General features: G+C 38.1%; 2 protein-coding genes across 4 annotated transcripts in view; both read right to left on the reverse strand.

Moving 5' to 3' along the window:
* The window catches only part of LOC108737260 (inactive rhomboid protein 2), a 246,484-nt gene that overhangs the window by 83,880 nt on the left and 145,911 nt on the right, over positions 1 to 16,693 (reverse strand). For all 3 annotated transcript variants that reach the window (XM_025980126.1, XM_025980123.1, XM_025980124.1), the window contains 2 exons: positions 7,610 to 7,883; positions 1,142 to 1,455 (listed from right to left, as the gene is read on the reverse strand). In XM_025980126.1, the coding sequence (XP_025835911.1) occupies positions 1,142 to 1,455; positions 7,610 to 7,883 (588 nt within the window). The remainder of the gene's footprint in view (positions 1 to 1,141; positions 1,456 to 7,609; positions 7,884 to 16,693) is intronic.
* Positions 9,155 to 9,780, reverse strand: LOC108737262. The gene has a single exon (XM_018470001.1). The coding sequence runs from the start codon at positions 9,689 to 9,691 to the stop codon at positions 9,245 to 9,247; it is 447 nt and encodes a 148-aa protein (XP_018325503.1). The 5' UTR covers positions 9,692 to 9,780; the 3' UTR covers positions 9,155 to 9,244.

Below are 16,693 nucleotides of genomic sequence, written 5' to 3' on the forward strand. Positions count from 1 at the left end.
GGGGGGGGGGTGTTAGAAGTAAAGAGTAGTGACAGATTATCAGTGGAATATTATGACTGTATTAGAATTTGCCTGAGTGATCCAGGAATTAAAATCTAATATCCGACGGGACTTGAACCTTGACGAAGTCCTGGTACAAACTAGAGTGGGTGGATTGACTTGCGAGTTTCGATGATTTTGGGAGCAGGACCATAGGGTCAACCATAATGGAGAAGTTTATGCAAAAAAACCAGACTAAGACAAGCCCCTGAAGGAGGGCACCAGTTCTTTCAGTAGTCAGGGCGGCAGAGATCATGAGGATCGGTATGGAACTCTGATGCGCAATACTGCGATGTGGAAGGCAACGGGAAACCACCACATTATGATATTCCAAAAAAAAACACGCCAAACTCGAATGATGACGTCCTCTGGGGTAAAGCATTCCAGACGTAAACTAGTCCCTCAGTCGAATGTTCAGGCGGGGACTACCTCGGGGGATGTCATCAATCAGTGCAATAGAGGAAGGTGCATTATGTCACGAGTCGGAGCGTGGAAATTAGAGAACTTGAAAGTTGAAATGAATAGATTGCTAAAGGTGTATGTTTGGAACGCGGCGCTGTACGGATGCGAAACATAGACGGTGGGCGCGGTGGAAAATAAAAGGTTAGAAGTGTTCGAAATGGTGTTAGAGGTGAATGATGAAGATACCGTGGATAAATAAGGTCAGAAATGAAGAGATATTACAAAGAATAGCAGAATAGAGGACTCTATGGAAGTCAATAAAAAATAGTCGAGATAGATTGCTAGTATACCTTCTCAGGCTTGAAGGTCTAGTCAGAGACGTATTAGAGGCAGAAACATTAGTTAAAAGGAGTGGAGGTGCGTGTCTAACCAGTCTTATGATGATGATCGAGACGAAATTGGGTATTACTGACTGATAAACCTACCTTGACAAAGCATTCAAATAGAAAGGCGAAACGTTAATGTCGCTTTAACGAAATAAAATCTTTTTACCATTATTTTGCTTATTAAAAATTTTTACGACTTATACTTAGGGGGAAGAATTAGAAATAATTTTTTTTTATTTAGTACAGTAATATTTTATCTATTTTTGTTGGGCTGTAAGTAACTATATGTACATGTAGTATTTAGTTTTTCTTACCTTGAGGCCAGTCTTTTTCGCCTGTCCAACCACCTCATCTGCTGGTCCTGTTCAGTTTGTTCGTCCACACCGAAGAAAGTTGCTGTTTCTCTTTTAATAAAATTTTTAATTGCATCTTTTCGAGACATGGTACGTTCAAGTTTTGGCCTTTCTCTAGTTGGTATTCGCTCACTCTGGCTGTAATCAACTTTTCGCTCGGGCCGGCATCGTTCTGGTGGTGGAACTGGTAGAGAAACGGCCCTATGATGAACAGGTATCGAGGGGTGAGGCGAGCTAGGATGTGAAGTAACATCTTGCGATTTTTCCAACAGTAGCTGAAACAAAACGTTTCGTAAAGTTTTATTTCTTTATTTAGTATCTAATCTAACACAAAAACATATTACGAAAGAACTGATGTACAATTCTCAGGTTAGTGACTATTTATAAGCCTTCTATCAGGGGGTTGACAGGTTGGTTCAAATGTACCGGCCGGTCGACGCAACTTGCATGTGCAAAGACAGATGATTGATCCATTCGGCCCTTAACATTACCTTGGAGGTGGGAAAAAGTTCTATCTCGAGCGTTTTTAATGTTACATAATACTTAACAGCTGAGCAAGCGTTTCAGTTTGCTCACAACCTGCAACGGAGTACTGATAAGCGGTGTAGCGTCGCAATTTTCAAGGTTAATGTATGATGAAAAACTTGCAGAGATAAAATTGTCAATGTTGGTACCACAGTTATGTTTATAAAATAAACAATTAAACACAAACAACACTGAGCAGCCATTGAGGTTTTTACAGCTATTACAAAGAAAATTTATTTGAAACTGTTTGGATTATATTAATAGTTGACCATCGAAATTTGCCATACCTCTTATTAGCATGTACTATGAAAAGAGGGAAATGAAACTCCTATTTTTCGAAGGATTATGTAATATCCGAACAGAAGCAGTGTATCGCCATCTGGTGGGGATTTAGACGTTCTTATTCGAAAGATACTGTGCCAAACACGTGCACAAAACAAAAATCATTTGTAAAACTCATTCGTCCATGTTGCTTTTAAAGCAGCTAAATTTTAATTCAAATGAATTTATAATTAATGCTACCCTGCCACGCAAGCTGACCAGGTTTATTCTCGATCGATATAATACGTTCTTTTTCTTCTTATGTCAGGTAATATAACTTGGTCGAATATCGATTACATACGAAATCTAGTACTATTAAATTGTTTTTCATATCTCTCATTTTTTTGATCCTTAAGTAGCTTCATCAATATTTGGAGAAGTTTATGTGCCTTACTCTCTTTCATTGTTTAAAAATTCGTGAGTTTGAATAAGGGAAGGTTATTTTCTGTAGATTTAGGAATTTTCTCTACAAGGACAAAATAAGTAAGTTAACGGTAATCCCTATTTCATATTATCCGGTGCTAGATGGGCTAACCTCACGAAATTGAAGGGCGTCACCGATAACTTCGTCCTTGTCTTTATAGCCCGCACCATTTCCCTGCTCCTTAACAACAATTTCGACTTCCTCTTGTTGCTTCAGTTCGAGAGTTTCGTCCAAATTAACAAACTCTGGGGGAAAGTCGGCCATATCTTCACTTCACTAATTCGATTGCTTTTTTGACGGCACATAATTAGAAGGGCTTATTGCCGTTACTTGAAAAACGACAGATCAAAAAATAACTTTTCTTTTTGACTTTGACATTTTTTTTTAACAACCGAATAAAATACGTCATTTGTAATTTGCATAACTTTACAAGTACCCACGCGTTTTATCTTTACAATATTTTAATATATTTTTCGGTAAAAGTGACTATAAGGTGACTCAAAAACAGCCCATTGAGAGTGATTTGTGTGAATAGCATTAATGGTTCTTTACTGCTCTTGGAGCGTATTTTCAGAATTGTACAGGTGTGAAAATAAAACGTTAGAAGTGTTTAAAGTATAGTTTACGACACAATTTTTAAAATTGGTTCCAAATACTACAATGCTGCCAACATATTTAAACGGTCAAAGCGAGTAGGAACCATAGAGATGATACAATGGGGTACGAAGCTGTCATGTTAACTATCAAGCATAATGAAGGACATGACCATGACAGACATGGGAGTGAGTGATTTTTCCTAGGGTGGGAGGCAGATTTTCATTAGCTGCAAATTTATATAGTTTATATCCCCAGATAAAAATGTTCAGTCTCTCAGAGTCTCCGAAAGCGACACTCGAGTCTCCGTCTCTCATCCAGTCTCTCTGGTGTCGCTGAGAGAGACTGTCGAGAGACTTAAAAAAACTGTTTAGCGTCTCTGAACGAGAGGCTTGAGTCGCTCATAGAGAGATCCTCATTTCGTATCTAGTCTCTGAACGAGAGACTCGAATCTCTGAACGAGAGACTCGAATCTCTCAATAAGTGGTGTTTTGATAGACATGGTTAAAAGTTCAATATACTTCAGAGATCCCAGCCTTTCTACGAGAAACTCAAGTCTCTCAATTTTTCAGTTTTATTTATTCAGTCTCTCTGAATTAACAATTTTATCGTTCAAGTCTCCCATACAGAGAGTGTGAGAGATCCATAAAAACACCTAGGTAATAACTGAGAGACTGTGAGAGACGCTGAAAGACTCTGAGAGACTGCAGAGAGACTGAAAATTCTTGTCTAGGGATGTTATGTTATGTTTGATTAAAAATTGCCTACCCTTGCCCTCCCCCCTTTCTAAGCCTATGATGACAATACTGACTTGGCATACTTGTTAAAAAGTAAAGTTGACAGCAACTACGGAAGTTTGCCATTTTGTTTGTGAGGTCAACTTTAGATAAGAACATGATCCTCTATGGAAGTCAACAAGGAAAAGAAGAGATGGGATGGTAGGACATCTTCAAAAACATGAAGGGTCAGTTAAAGATATAACGGACAAGGAAGCCCTAAATTAGATTACTGTTGGTCGATCGATAGGGGTGTGGGATGTTCTAATTTTATGGAAATCCAAAGACTAAAAGTCTCCGAACTGATGACCTTATGATGATATAATGGATTACTTATTTATTATTGCAACAACAACTTGATAGGCAGTGTCACTGAAGTCAATGTTTCTATAATAGCAAATATGGAAAGGTTTTGTTAAGGCTTTTTACTTTATTTGTTATTACATTGATTTTTTTTTATAAATTCCTTAACGGATTCATATATGTAACAACTTTTAAATAATGAAATGTAGAGAATAACATTTTTTACGATCAGTATGTATTCCATTGCGCATAAAGTTCTTAAGGGATGCTTTAATATTGATAATGTATTCTCCGTGGATCCCATGTATAGTTATATATTTTACGATTTCATAAATAGCTTCTCAACTTCGTCATAAACATTCCATAGTGGATATTGACGTAAACCGAGGCATCTTGCAGACTTATGAGCCTTAAACGGATTTCCTTTTCTATCGTATTATGAGTATGAAGAGAAAGTCCTACCTCCTGTACCAAATTAGAACTAACCGTCTGAGGTTTTTTGTAAATGAAATGAGTAAATATTTTTTACAAATTCGAGTTACAAAACATTATTTTAAGATGTAGTTTCTTTTACATAGATTCCGCTTAAAGTTGTTGCCCATGTACCGTCCCCGTCCGGCCTGTACTTTATTATAATGTAAAGGAGAAACCGTAACGGTAATTGGGCGATTTGGATCAAAATCGGAGACAATTCCCTATTGAGTGTCGCGTTGTCTGCAATTCTGTACTTGCGCTAATTCAGGGCAGTAGTTATTACTTGCTAAATTCAGATTCAATACTTCATTCAGTGTGTGTTCACATCACTGGCGGCTCGTGATAAAATGGACTGAGTACTCTGCGAATGTTTGCTAACGTACTGACTGAAAGTTAATTCAATCCCACGATCCTTCGTAGAAACAAACTTGTTTATGTATGATCTTCTCGTTGAAGCTGTCATTTTTTGATATAATTGATTGTTGTGTGGGAAGCATCGATGGAGGTGCTATTGGGACATCTAGGACACTTGTGACACTGAATTTCTGAGAAAGTATCTGATTTTTTTAATGTTGAAAAGCACCTTTCGGCTTCTGATGTTAACATGGACGTTGTTGCAACAATTTGTTTGTTTCCTTAGGACATTGTTTAATTTATTTTGTGTTAAAATTTTCAAGAGTGGAATGCACCATTTAAATCTTTACAATCGTTTCATTACTAAACAACAGATAGCTCTATTTTAAGTTTCTTCTTCTACACTCATCATCATCGTCTGCAGGAATAAAAACACATTAAGTAGCTGGGTGGGATGCAACTCCATAACCCTTGTAAATTTCTGACTTTATGCTTGCAAGTGGGTGAAGAGGATAGTAGTGAGGATTTCCAAAGCAGTCCAAGGAACTGACTGGTACAACTTAACTCAATTAGAGATTCAGATAATATGGTCTACTACACATCGTTGGTATAGGACTGCCAGTAGAATGCGATTTCGTACTTCTGCGTCGGGTGTAGTGCAGATAGTCAATGGGACTATAGCTTACCTTTTGAGAGGAAATTAATTAAATTATTTTCTCTTTTGTATTTATATTGTCTGTCACATCTCTTCTCTCCAATCATCATCAATTGATTCCCTTTCCATTCCTAAAAGAAGGTCAAAGAGTTTCCTTATTATTAAGAAGCGTCTGAAGGTTGTCAACCGTTCAATTGGATCAATAATTAGCTTTTGGAAGGAAACTTCTCAATTTCTCTTTTGGCTTTATTTTACGTATCTCATATTTTCTCTTCACCATCATCATTATAAGGTCGTCAGTCCTAAGATTGGTTGGACACGCACCTTTACTCTTTCCTATCCTGAGCTAATCTTCGCATTTCCCTAAAGCTAGAACAACCCATATCCTTGACTATTTGCGAACAGTAATCTAATCTAGGTCTACCTCTACCCCTCCTAACTCCTGTTTCTGCCTCTAATATGTCTCTGACTAGACCTTCATGCTTGAGAAGGTGTCCTACCAACCTATCTTGTCTATTTCTTATTGACTTCCACAGAGTCCTCTGTTCTCCTATTCTTTCTAATACCACTTCATTTCTTCTCTATTCACGGTATCCTCATCATTCGCCTATCTTTACCAATTCTCCTCTTATTTCTAAAAGAATACTGAAGAGGTCTTTATTATGATGATTCGTCTGAAGGGTGTGAATCGTTCAATTGGATCATAACTTAGCTTTTGGGGGAAAACTTATTAAATTAATTTTTCTTTTGTCCTCATTTTGTCCATTTCATCTTTTATCTCCCACTATAATCCACTCACTCATTCTTCCTCCCATTCCAAAAAGAAGGCTGAAGAGTTCCTTATTATGATGACGCGTATTGAAGGTTGTCAACCGCTCAGTTGGATCATAGCACAACGGGGTTACTTTATGCAATGAGCATATTTTGTAAATAAAAATTTCACGACTGTTCTACTCATTCGACTAAATTATAAATTACTCTAGAGCAAGCGAGAAGCAATCTTACGTATGAGGGGTTGGGGCCAGTGTTCATTTTCAACGAACATTGCTGTACATATTCCGTCAGGTGTTTCTACAAAGGCGACCCAGTTTTGTTCAACGAGCGCACTACAGGCGGGATCTTGCTTACCTCTGTACACCTAACTATTGATTCAAAATGCTGTCAGCACACTGCGACGGTTGTCATTAAAAAATAAAAAACGGAAAAGAAAATACAGTAAACTAACGGATAACGTTTCAGGCGGGGATGAGACTGCGACAAGACCCGCGCCGTGGTGTAATGGTTGCAACAATTAGTTGTTGGCAAGCATGTCAATTACTTGACAATAGCTGCAGTGCCACTCGAGAAAATTGGGAAGTTGTGGAGAATTGCGTGGCAAAAACCGCGAGCGAAAAAATAAAAATTGAAATGTGAGTCACAAAGAAAAACATCAGCCAAAGTGGAGTATAAAATGTTATCTGGACTTAGGAGTGTGAAAATATTCCAATTATGTGCTGCGTTGGATTGTAACAATGGCTGTTGCAGTTTTTGCCTTGCTGCTGTGGGGTTTTTCTCTATTTGATACACTAACGAGTAACTAGCAACATTTACACGACGAAACAAAAGTCAAGCTGTGTCCATTTCACTGACAAGTGTTTCATTCAAAATAGTACTACATCACTCTTTTTATAATAATGCCACAGGATGAAGATTCTATACAGTAGATTCACTTCCCAACCACGCCCATATATCCCTCTCCTACCGACGCTTCACTACTTCATCTACGTGCTCTCCGCTAAGCAGGGGCTGCGCTGAATGTCATGATGAAGCCACTCAAGGAAGTGAACCTACTGTAATACAATCTTTGCACTGTGGTCTCGTCGTCTCCAGTCAATGTGCTTGAAATACGAATGCAACAAGGTCCACCTCTCGCGTATTTCGCAGCATAGGACATTTTAAAATGCCTCTATCGAATTACAACATCGCGTGAAAAGTTTCACTTCAAAAATAAGCATGTAATTTACCTGCTGCTCTTGCTGACTTTGCCTAAGAAGAAGTTGTTGACTCCCGTCGTCCGTGGTTTGAGATTGGGTCTGTGACTGCGTTTCGTCGGTCGCAGTGGTCGACGGTGACGACGATTTGTTTGAATTTTGAGACGAAGACTGTGACTGTTGCACAGACGTCGATGCAGCCTGCACAGGCTGTTGAACTGTCGTTGCCGTCACTTGCTGCTGTTGTTGTTGTTGTTGCTGTTGTGTTTGCTGCGACTGAGCCTGCTGTTGACTTGACACAGGACGCCTGAAATACAAGAATTACATTTATTTTATTTTCATACAAACAAATCACATACATATATACAATTGTAGTCAGTATAATGTTATGTATGTTCTCGTAATAGACGAAACTAGTCAAAGTTACAGTTATGGATTTCTAATTCATCCACCTTTTCCTAGTGGAACCCCATCCCAGCATTTAAAATTAAATTGACAATAGTTTCATTTTTTAAGATCCCTAGCCCCTCATTGTTGGCACTCTCGGGACTCTTGGGATCCTTGCACGGAACATCACGATTCCGCGGAATACTATTTCTTTCCACCATAACCAAGTCTAAGTCCTAGAGCGTAACTAGGGTTGCCAACTGTACTTTATTATAAAGTATTGTACTCTATTTCGACTGTGCGTATGTTATATTTTACAAGACACATAAAGTACGCAAAAATACTTTATTTAAGGCCTTAAGTAAACATCGTAATTTTGTAAGCGATTATTCGAAATTTAGAGTATTTTTACATCAATAATATTGCACAGAAAAATGGCAAGGCATATTTACGGAACAACCTGATTTCTCAAATCTATTCAAAGTAGTGTCAGTTTTGCTGTCCGTTCCGGCCAATTCAGCATTTACAGAAATAGTATTGTCTGTTATAAACGCAAAGTGGCGGGACGACAGGAATAAAGCTTCATTAAAACTAATTAAAAATGAACTTTGAGTTTACTTGTTTGCCATGTTTAGAGGCTATTAATGTATTTAAGAACGACAGCAATTTGTTACTGGCTGCTAGGTGTAACAAAAAATATGTTTTTAAAAACAAAAAATAAAATACTTTATTTTTATGTTGAGTACTTTTAGTCGAGAAATACTTTATGTAAAGCCTGAGAAGGTGGCAACCCTAGGCGTAACACTTAACTCTTAACATTTTTCACTAATTTTATAATGTAACTTTAATCTATGTTTATATGAATTAAGGAACCCACTACAGACATCAAGAATGGTTATAACATGCCATTAAGGTGTATGCAACTAACTACACGCCCGAATATAATCATTTAGATCCGCAAATTTTTTTTTTCACAATTTTATTACGACTAGAGTACGTCAAAATTGTTAATTTTTAGTTAAATATCCCAATCAAAACGAATTTGAAATTTTAGACCGTTTTGTCCACGTCTATCTAAATGACGGAGATACTTATGATCGCCTATACACTAGGACATTGTTATTTAAAGTTATTCAAACGATTTAATTAAATATGTGTCATATAGTAATAAAAATATTATTTATTTCAGTGCTCAATAACCCTTAAGTACAGATGTTAACAAATCCTTTCGAATTGCATTCACAATCCTCTTACAGCACTTTAGCGAAACTGTTTTTAATTTTATTCGTTTACTTCTTCTTTCGGTTCATTTTTCTTATCGTTTTTAGCCTCTTCTTTCTTTTCGTCAGGTGTATTTTCGATTCGAGGTAAACAAGTTTTTGGCTTGATGTTTTGAAATCTTTTAAGTGTTATTATCGGCATGTCTCTCATTTTGTCGGGCTTTTTCTTGGTCATGTCTCTTAAAACGTATCGCCTTCTTATTCTGCCTTTGTCCTTTTCCGCTTCCAACGACGAGTAAACATCCTTTTCGTAAATGGCTCTCTCTCTCATCCACATTCGCAAATACTCGTTCGTCATAACGAAACCCGTACAAATCCTGACGTCCTTTTCGTACGACGGAATGAAACCATAATTTCCCGATTCCCGGGCGGCAGACGACATAATACAATCGGGCCGTTTAATGGGCATGACGCGGGTGAATTTTAACTTGTAACGATCTTTCGACATTTTTTCTTTTTTGAAACGGTTTTTAAAATTCAATAAAATGTTATTTATTATTAGTATGACATAACTATGACATAGATGATTTATGACAACAAAAGTCGAACAGTTAGTAACCATGGAGGGTAAATGAAGCAGTAAATAACAGCTCAAAAACCCTCCAAAATGGTATGGTATGATGTAGCCGTTGTTGATGGATTGAAGTTAGAGTTAGAAAATTTAATATTTTTAGTGACTAGGGTGGTTAGTGACAGTTTGTAGATTAAAAGAAAAAAGAAAAGATTGAAGAAGGTAAAACTTTCCCTCAATGTGGTATAGAGAAGTAAATATTAGGAAGGGAGTCAGGCAGGGATGCACATTGTCACCGCTACTTTTTAATCTATACATCGAAGACGCCATTAACATCATTAAAGACAGTACAACTGTAGGGATAGATGTGCAAGGGCAAAAGATTAGTATGCTTAGATTTGCAGATGATATAGCAGTATTAGCATCTAGCAAGGAGGACTTAGAGATAGCTTTAAATAAAATGGAAACGGTACTGACAGATCAGTACTGTATGAAAATAAATAAAAGTAAAACTAAAATACTGGTATGCAAGGGAAGAAAAAGTAGGGAAAGGGCGAATATAATGATAGGAGATAAAAAATTAGAAGAAGTGGCTGATTTTAGATACCTAGGAAGTCAGATAAGTGAGGATGGAAGGAGTAGTAGGGATATAAAGCAGAGGATAGCGCAGGGTCGTGTCGCCTTTAATAAAAAGAAGTCACTTCTATGCTCGCGAACCGTTAATTTAGAAATTCGAAAAAGGTTGTTAAAGGTGTATGTTTGGAGCACGGCGTTGTACGGGGTGCGAAACATGGACAGTGGGAGCGGCGGAAAAGAAAAGGTTAGAAGCGTTCGAGATGTGGTGATATAGGCGGATGATGAGGATATCGTGGGTAGAAATGAAGAGGTATTGGAAAGAATAGGAGAACAAAGGATTCTATGGAAGACAATAAAAAATAGGCGAGATAGGTTGGTAGGACACCTTCTCAGGCATGAAGGTCTAGTCAGAGACATATTAGAGGCAGAAACAGGAGTTAGGAGGGGTAGAGGTAGACCTAGATTAGATTACTGTTCGCAAATAGTTAAGGATGTGGGCTGTTCTAGTTTTAGGGAAATGCGAAGTTTAGCTCAGGATAGGAAAGAGTGGAGGTACGTGTCTTAGGACTGATGACCTTATGATGATGATGATGAAGAATGTGGTATGCCCCCCTCCCCCTTCCTTCTATTGTCATCGCAGTGATGTTTAAAGTGTTCCTTTTATAGCCAAATCCGATCTTAACGTGTGGGTCGTACGATTTATTAACGACAAACTTTCATGTTTGCTTTGCTTTCATTGCGATATGAGAAAAGGAGGTAGACTTGCAATTTTCAGTAGTTTTAAAAAGTTTTGAATGACAGATATCCGTTTTGTAACTTTGGCGATTTAGAATCAGAAATTTGGCAACATCAATAATAATAAAAAGAAATTTTCCGATTTTTCGCGTCCTCGTAGAAAAACAATGATTCTAAATCTGATTAATTATTTCGAGATAAATAGCAAACTAAAGCCAAAAACAAGATGGACGATCGAAATGTAATTTATAATTTATATTGATCACAAATCATTGTAACTTATTCAGCTCTAAAAGAGAAAGGTGGAAAAAAGGGCGGAAGAACTACTATGGGAAGACGAATTTGGGTTTAGAAGAAATAGAGGAATTCTGGAGGCCATTTTAGTTTTCCGAGTAACAATAAAAAAAAAAACAGAAAAGCGAAACAGCTCGTACATAAGATTCGTAGATTTAGAGAAAGCTTTTATTGATAATGTCAAATGGGACAATATGTTAAATATACTTAAAAATAAAGGGATGGGATACAGAGATAGAAGAGTAATACATACTTTGTATAAAGAGCAACAGGCAGTTATAAAGCTTGAGTAGCGGGAATCATATAAGAAGTGACAAATTTTCGGTATCTAGGAAGTCATACAACTCAGGATGGAAGGGGCAGTAGAGATGTAAAGCAAATGGTCCAGTCGCACCATGCTCGCGGAAGGTTAATATAGAAATTCGAAAAAGATTGTTAAAGATTTACGGGTGTGAAGCGTGAACGGTGGGTACAGCGGGAAAAAAGGTGATGTTACAGGCTAATGATAAGGATACCGTAGATAAAAAGTTTAGAAATAGGTGAAATAAGTTGGTAAGACATCTCAGGCATGAAGGGCTAGCTGGAGACATATTAGAAGCAGAAACAGAAACAGAAACGCACTGTTAAGACAGCAGGTAAAAGTTGGTCTGTGTTCTGTAGGAGCTGTTTGCGACGCGCTGATGAGATCCAATCCTTCGAATTATTTTATTCGATTAAGCTAACGTGCATATCACGTTGAGGTTGGCTACGCCGGGATTCATTTTCAGCAAGTAGATATCCACACAAGTGGACCTTGTTGGAGCATACGTAATCCTAATATGTAGCATCGTGCTACAGATGGCGTTTACTGCGCCATTTGTAGTATTTTCAGAAACAGGAGTTAAGATGAGGAGAGACAGACCTACATTAGCTTATTATTATTAGATTAAATAGTTAAGGAAGTGGGATGTTCTAGTTTCAGGAAAATGCGAAGATTAGTTCAGTATAGGAAGGAGTGAAGGTGCGCGTCAAACCAGTCTTGGGACTGACGACAATAGCTCTCCATAGCAAAGAGTGGTGGTGTATGTCCAGCTAGTTTCAGGATAGGCGACCTTTTTATGATGATGATGATGATGATGACAACACTTGTATGGTTCCTGTGTTCTTTTGATTTGACTAATGACCTTTGGACCAGTGCGGTAAGAGCGAATTAGACAAAGTCTAGTAATAACCAAGTTAAAGATGGTATTGATGTCTTTGAAGACCTTCCCTTTTTTTTTGTGGTGATTTCCATTTTATCTTTTTTCGTTATCAGGATGGATTACGGCGTTTCGGCAAAGGCATTATGACAATGTCAATATTTATAAGATAATAAGAGGCACGTAGTCGATTTTCTCGTTCGTTATTACCGTCTCATTTTTCGACGTCGATCGTCGCGACGCAATCTGCAGAAATAAGCCTCGGACGTGACAATCTCGGACCGTGCGAGGGTCAAAAGCGACGGGCGACGTCGCGACGTCGACGCGGACGGCACGGCGTGTCGGTTAGATTTTCCGAGATTTGCGATCGGCAAGCTCGCCCGTATGGTCGATACGAGACCCTCTTCAGCTCATAAATTATTATATCGCGTCTCATTCACTACTTTTTTTTTTATATATGTCACCGTTAGCACACAAAGTAAAATCGTTCCCTAATCCCATGCTAAATCTTAAATTTTAGCGCGTTTTTATATTTCAGACTGAAATGAAAGTGAACAAAGAGAGTGAAAATATTATTCGACTTTTTATGTTTGTTTATATTTTTTATTTCATTCTTAAGATTCGTAGCACAATTCGTATACAAGTGTAGAAAAAAAGTCGCAAATACAGTTGAGAGTTTTCTGTTTCATACCAGAGTCTTTGAGAAATACAGATGAGCGTAGAGGTACTTCAAAATCTCATGACCCTTCACATGCGCGTATTCGTATTGCCCGTTACGAAAACATTGACTCGGCTCTCAATCATGTTCACCCGTCATACAACCAAAGTTTTAATGAGGTAGAAATTAATAGAACGGGCAGAATTTTGTAGCTGTGAAACCAAGGACAAGGTTTAGGAGAGTCTGAACTATCTCTATAACGTTACTATTTGAACGTATTCATTCAATCATAAGAAAGGTTTCAGTTTGAAGAGATATAGTAGATCAAAATGATATGACACAACAACTGAATGTGATAGTTCAATGAAAAATATCAATTATCAATCTTAACGACTCCTGCTCTTGAAAAAGGCTATAGGCTAATTGTGTCGAATACGTTAACATCTTCTTAAGATATTGTTATGAACGAATACCGTAAGCAGCGATCGATACCTGATTAAGCTGCCGAAAGCCGACAAAGCGGTCATAAATCACCCAGCGACAGCAGGAATTTACTGGAAGTTTCCGGATAAATTCAAAAACATTCCACGGCGTTGTAATAAATTGGTTTTAAAAATAAATACGAGGGTGGATTGATAAGTTTCCGGCCTGACCAAGAAAAACAAGGTTTTTAAAAATTTTTTTTTTTTATTTCTCAACATAATCTCCTCCAAGGCTGATACATTTCTCATAGCGGTGTTCCAGTCTATTAATGCCATCTCTATAGACTGATTCGTCAAGCTCCTCAAAATAACCATTTACAGCTTCGATTACTTCTTCATTGTCCGCAAATCTCTTACCGCCAAGCCATTTTTTGAGATTAGGGAACAGAAAATAGTCACTCGGGGCTAGGTCTGGAGAGTAAGGAGGGTGCGGCATCAATTCAAACTTTAGATCGTTGATTTTAGCCGTCGCAACGATTGACGTGTGCGCTGGTGCGTTATCGTGATGAAACAAGATTTTTTTCTTCGCCAGATGAGGTCGTTTAATTTTCACCTCGTGGCTCAAACGTTGCAATAAGTCTGCGTAGTATTGACCAGTGATAGTATTACCCTTTGCAAGGTAATCAATGTATATAATACCTCTTGCATCCCAAAAAACAGTAGCCATAACCTTGTTCGCCGAAAAAATTGTTTTTGCCTTCTTTGGAGTTGGTTCCCCTGGTCCAATCCACTGTTTAGACTGTTCTTTGGTTTCAGGAGTGTAGTGGTGGACCCACGTTTCGTCAACGGTTACGAATCGACGCAAAAATTCGCTTGGATTACGCTTATACAATGACAAATTTGCGGTAGAAATGTTTTTTCGAATCAATTTTTGGTCGACTGTTAGCAAACGCGGCACCCATCTTGCACAGAGCTTTTCCATATGCAAATGTTGGTGCAAAATATGTTGCACACGTTCATATGACATCTTACAGGTCTCAGCTATCTCACGCACTTTCAATCTGCGGTCTCCCAGCACTATTTGATGAATTTTTTCGATCATATCTGGAGTTGTGACCTCAACGGGGCGTCCTGAGCGAGGCCCATCAGAGGTGCTCACACGACCCTTTTTAAACTCGGAAACCCACTGCTTAACGGTTGAATATGACGGGGAGGATGTCCCCAGTGTTGAGTCCATCTCTTTTTTAATTTCCTTCGGCGTTAACCCCTTCAAATAAAAGTATTTGATGACAGCACGATTTTCCTGCTTTTCCATTTTTACGAAAACCACAGAGGCGTCTTGTTCAGCGTGCTGTCAAACCTACACTAGCAAGGAGATCGGGCTGAAACTATAGCTACAAGCTATCCAAGGATGGTACTATAGAATGTCACCTCAAGGTAGGCCTAGTGGCGTCATCTCTTGGTTAGGCCGGAAACTTATCAATCCACCCTCGTATACCGTTAGTTACATTCCTTTTATTGTTAAACAATTAATTAAAACTCTATCACAGTATTGACAGCTTCTATATCAGTATTGACAGCTGAAATTGTTAATTTCTTTCGCCAGTGCAACAGGGACAACTAAAGTAATTAATTGCAACTAAAAGGTAAAATACGGAAAGTAACTAAAACAGAATTTTCACAAAAGAGCCGATGTTTTTAGGGGAATGGATGGCAACGACGAACAAGCGCAGGTGGTGGGTTCGCTCCTCTTTTTTTTTCTTTGCGACCAGCTTCCGGCAGCAGTCATTAAAGTAATTAGTGCGAGCTGTCGTCCCATTCCTTTCCCTTAACGCAATTTTCCATCGAATGCTAAGCTTTTTCATCGTTCGCCACGAGGTCCCAAAGAGCGTTTCTTCTTATTTATGATCCCGTTGGAGACGTAGTGTTTCTTTGTGTCTCTCGAAACTTTTGCTAAAGACGCCTACTCGCTCCGGACGGGCTTAAACTTTAATTACTCTCCAGACATCGTGTTTCGTGAAGAGAAAAGACAAAACAACAAAAAAAAGAAAAAACAAAAAAGAAAAACGTTCCCGGGCAATTCGTTATAAAAACACCTGAATAATAGGCCGACTCGTCAATTTACCGGACAGCAGCTCTCAGAAACGAATAGTTAAAGAAACAGAAAGGAGAAAAATTAGAGTCACATTTCTCGCTATCATCGTGTCCAAATAAGTCGTCTTTTTCTTACAGTACGATATCCAAAAGAGGTACGAATGTTATGAATACGTTTCACTAAAAGAAAATTAATTTGGGTTTAGAAGAAATAGAGAAACGCGCGAGGCCGTTCTACCTTTACGGGTAACAATAGAGAAAACGATAGAAAAAGAAACGAGTGCGTACAGGGGATTTGTAGATTTAGAAAAAGCATTTGACAACGTTACATGGGACAAGATGTTAAATATACATAAAAATGTAGGGATAAGTTACAGAGATAGAAGAGTGATACTTCGTTTGTATAAATACCAACAGGCAGTTATAGAGATGGGGCTGCAACGTAGAGAAGTGAATATTTGAAAGGATCAGACAGGGATGCTCGCTGTCACCGCTACTTTTTAATCTATATATCGAAGACGCGATCAACATCATTAAAGACAGTACAATTGTAGAGACAGATATACAGGGGCAAAAGATTAGTATGCTTAGATTTGCAGATGATATAACAGTATTAGTATCTAAGAAGGAGGAATTAGAGATAGCTTTAAATAAAATGGAAGCGGTATTGATAAAACAGTACTGTATGAAAATAAATAAAAGTAAAACTAAAATACTGGTATGCAAGGGAAGAACAAGTAGGAAAAGAGCGAATATAAAGATAGGAGACGAAATATTAGAAGAAGAGGCTCATTTTAGGTATCTAGGAAGTCAGATAAGTCAGGACGAAAGGAGTAGCAGGGATATAAAGGAGAGGATAGCGCAGGGTCGTGTCGCCTTTATAAAAAGAAGTCACTTCTATGCTCGCGAACGGTTAATTTAGAAATTCGAAAAAGGTTGTTAAAGGTGTATGTTTGGAGCACGGCGTTGTACGGGTGCGAAA

This window comes from Agrilus planipennis, unplaced genomic scaffold (genome assembly GCF_000699045.2).
Source record: "Agrilus planipennis isolate EAB-ADULT unplaced genomic scaffold, Apla_2.0 scaffold176, whole genome shotgun sequence".
Classification (NCBI taxonomy): domain Eukaryota; kingdom Metazoa; phylum Arthropoda; class Insecta; order Coleoptera; family Buprestidae; genus Agrilus; species Agrilus planipennis.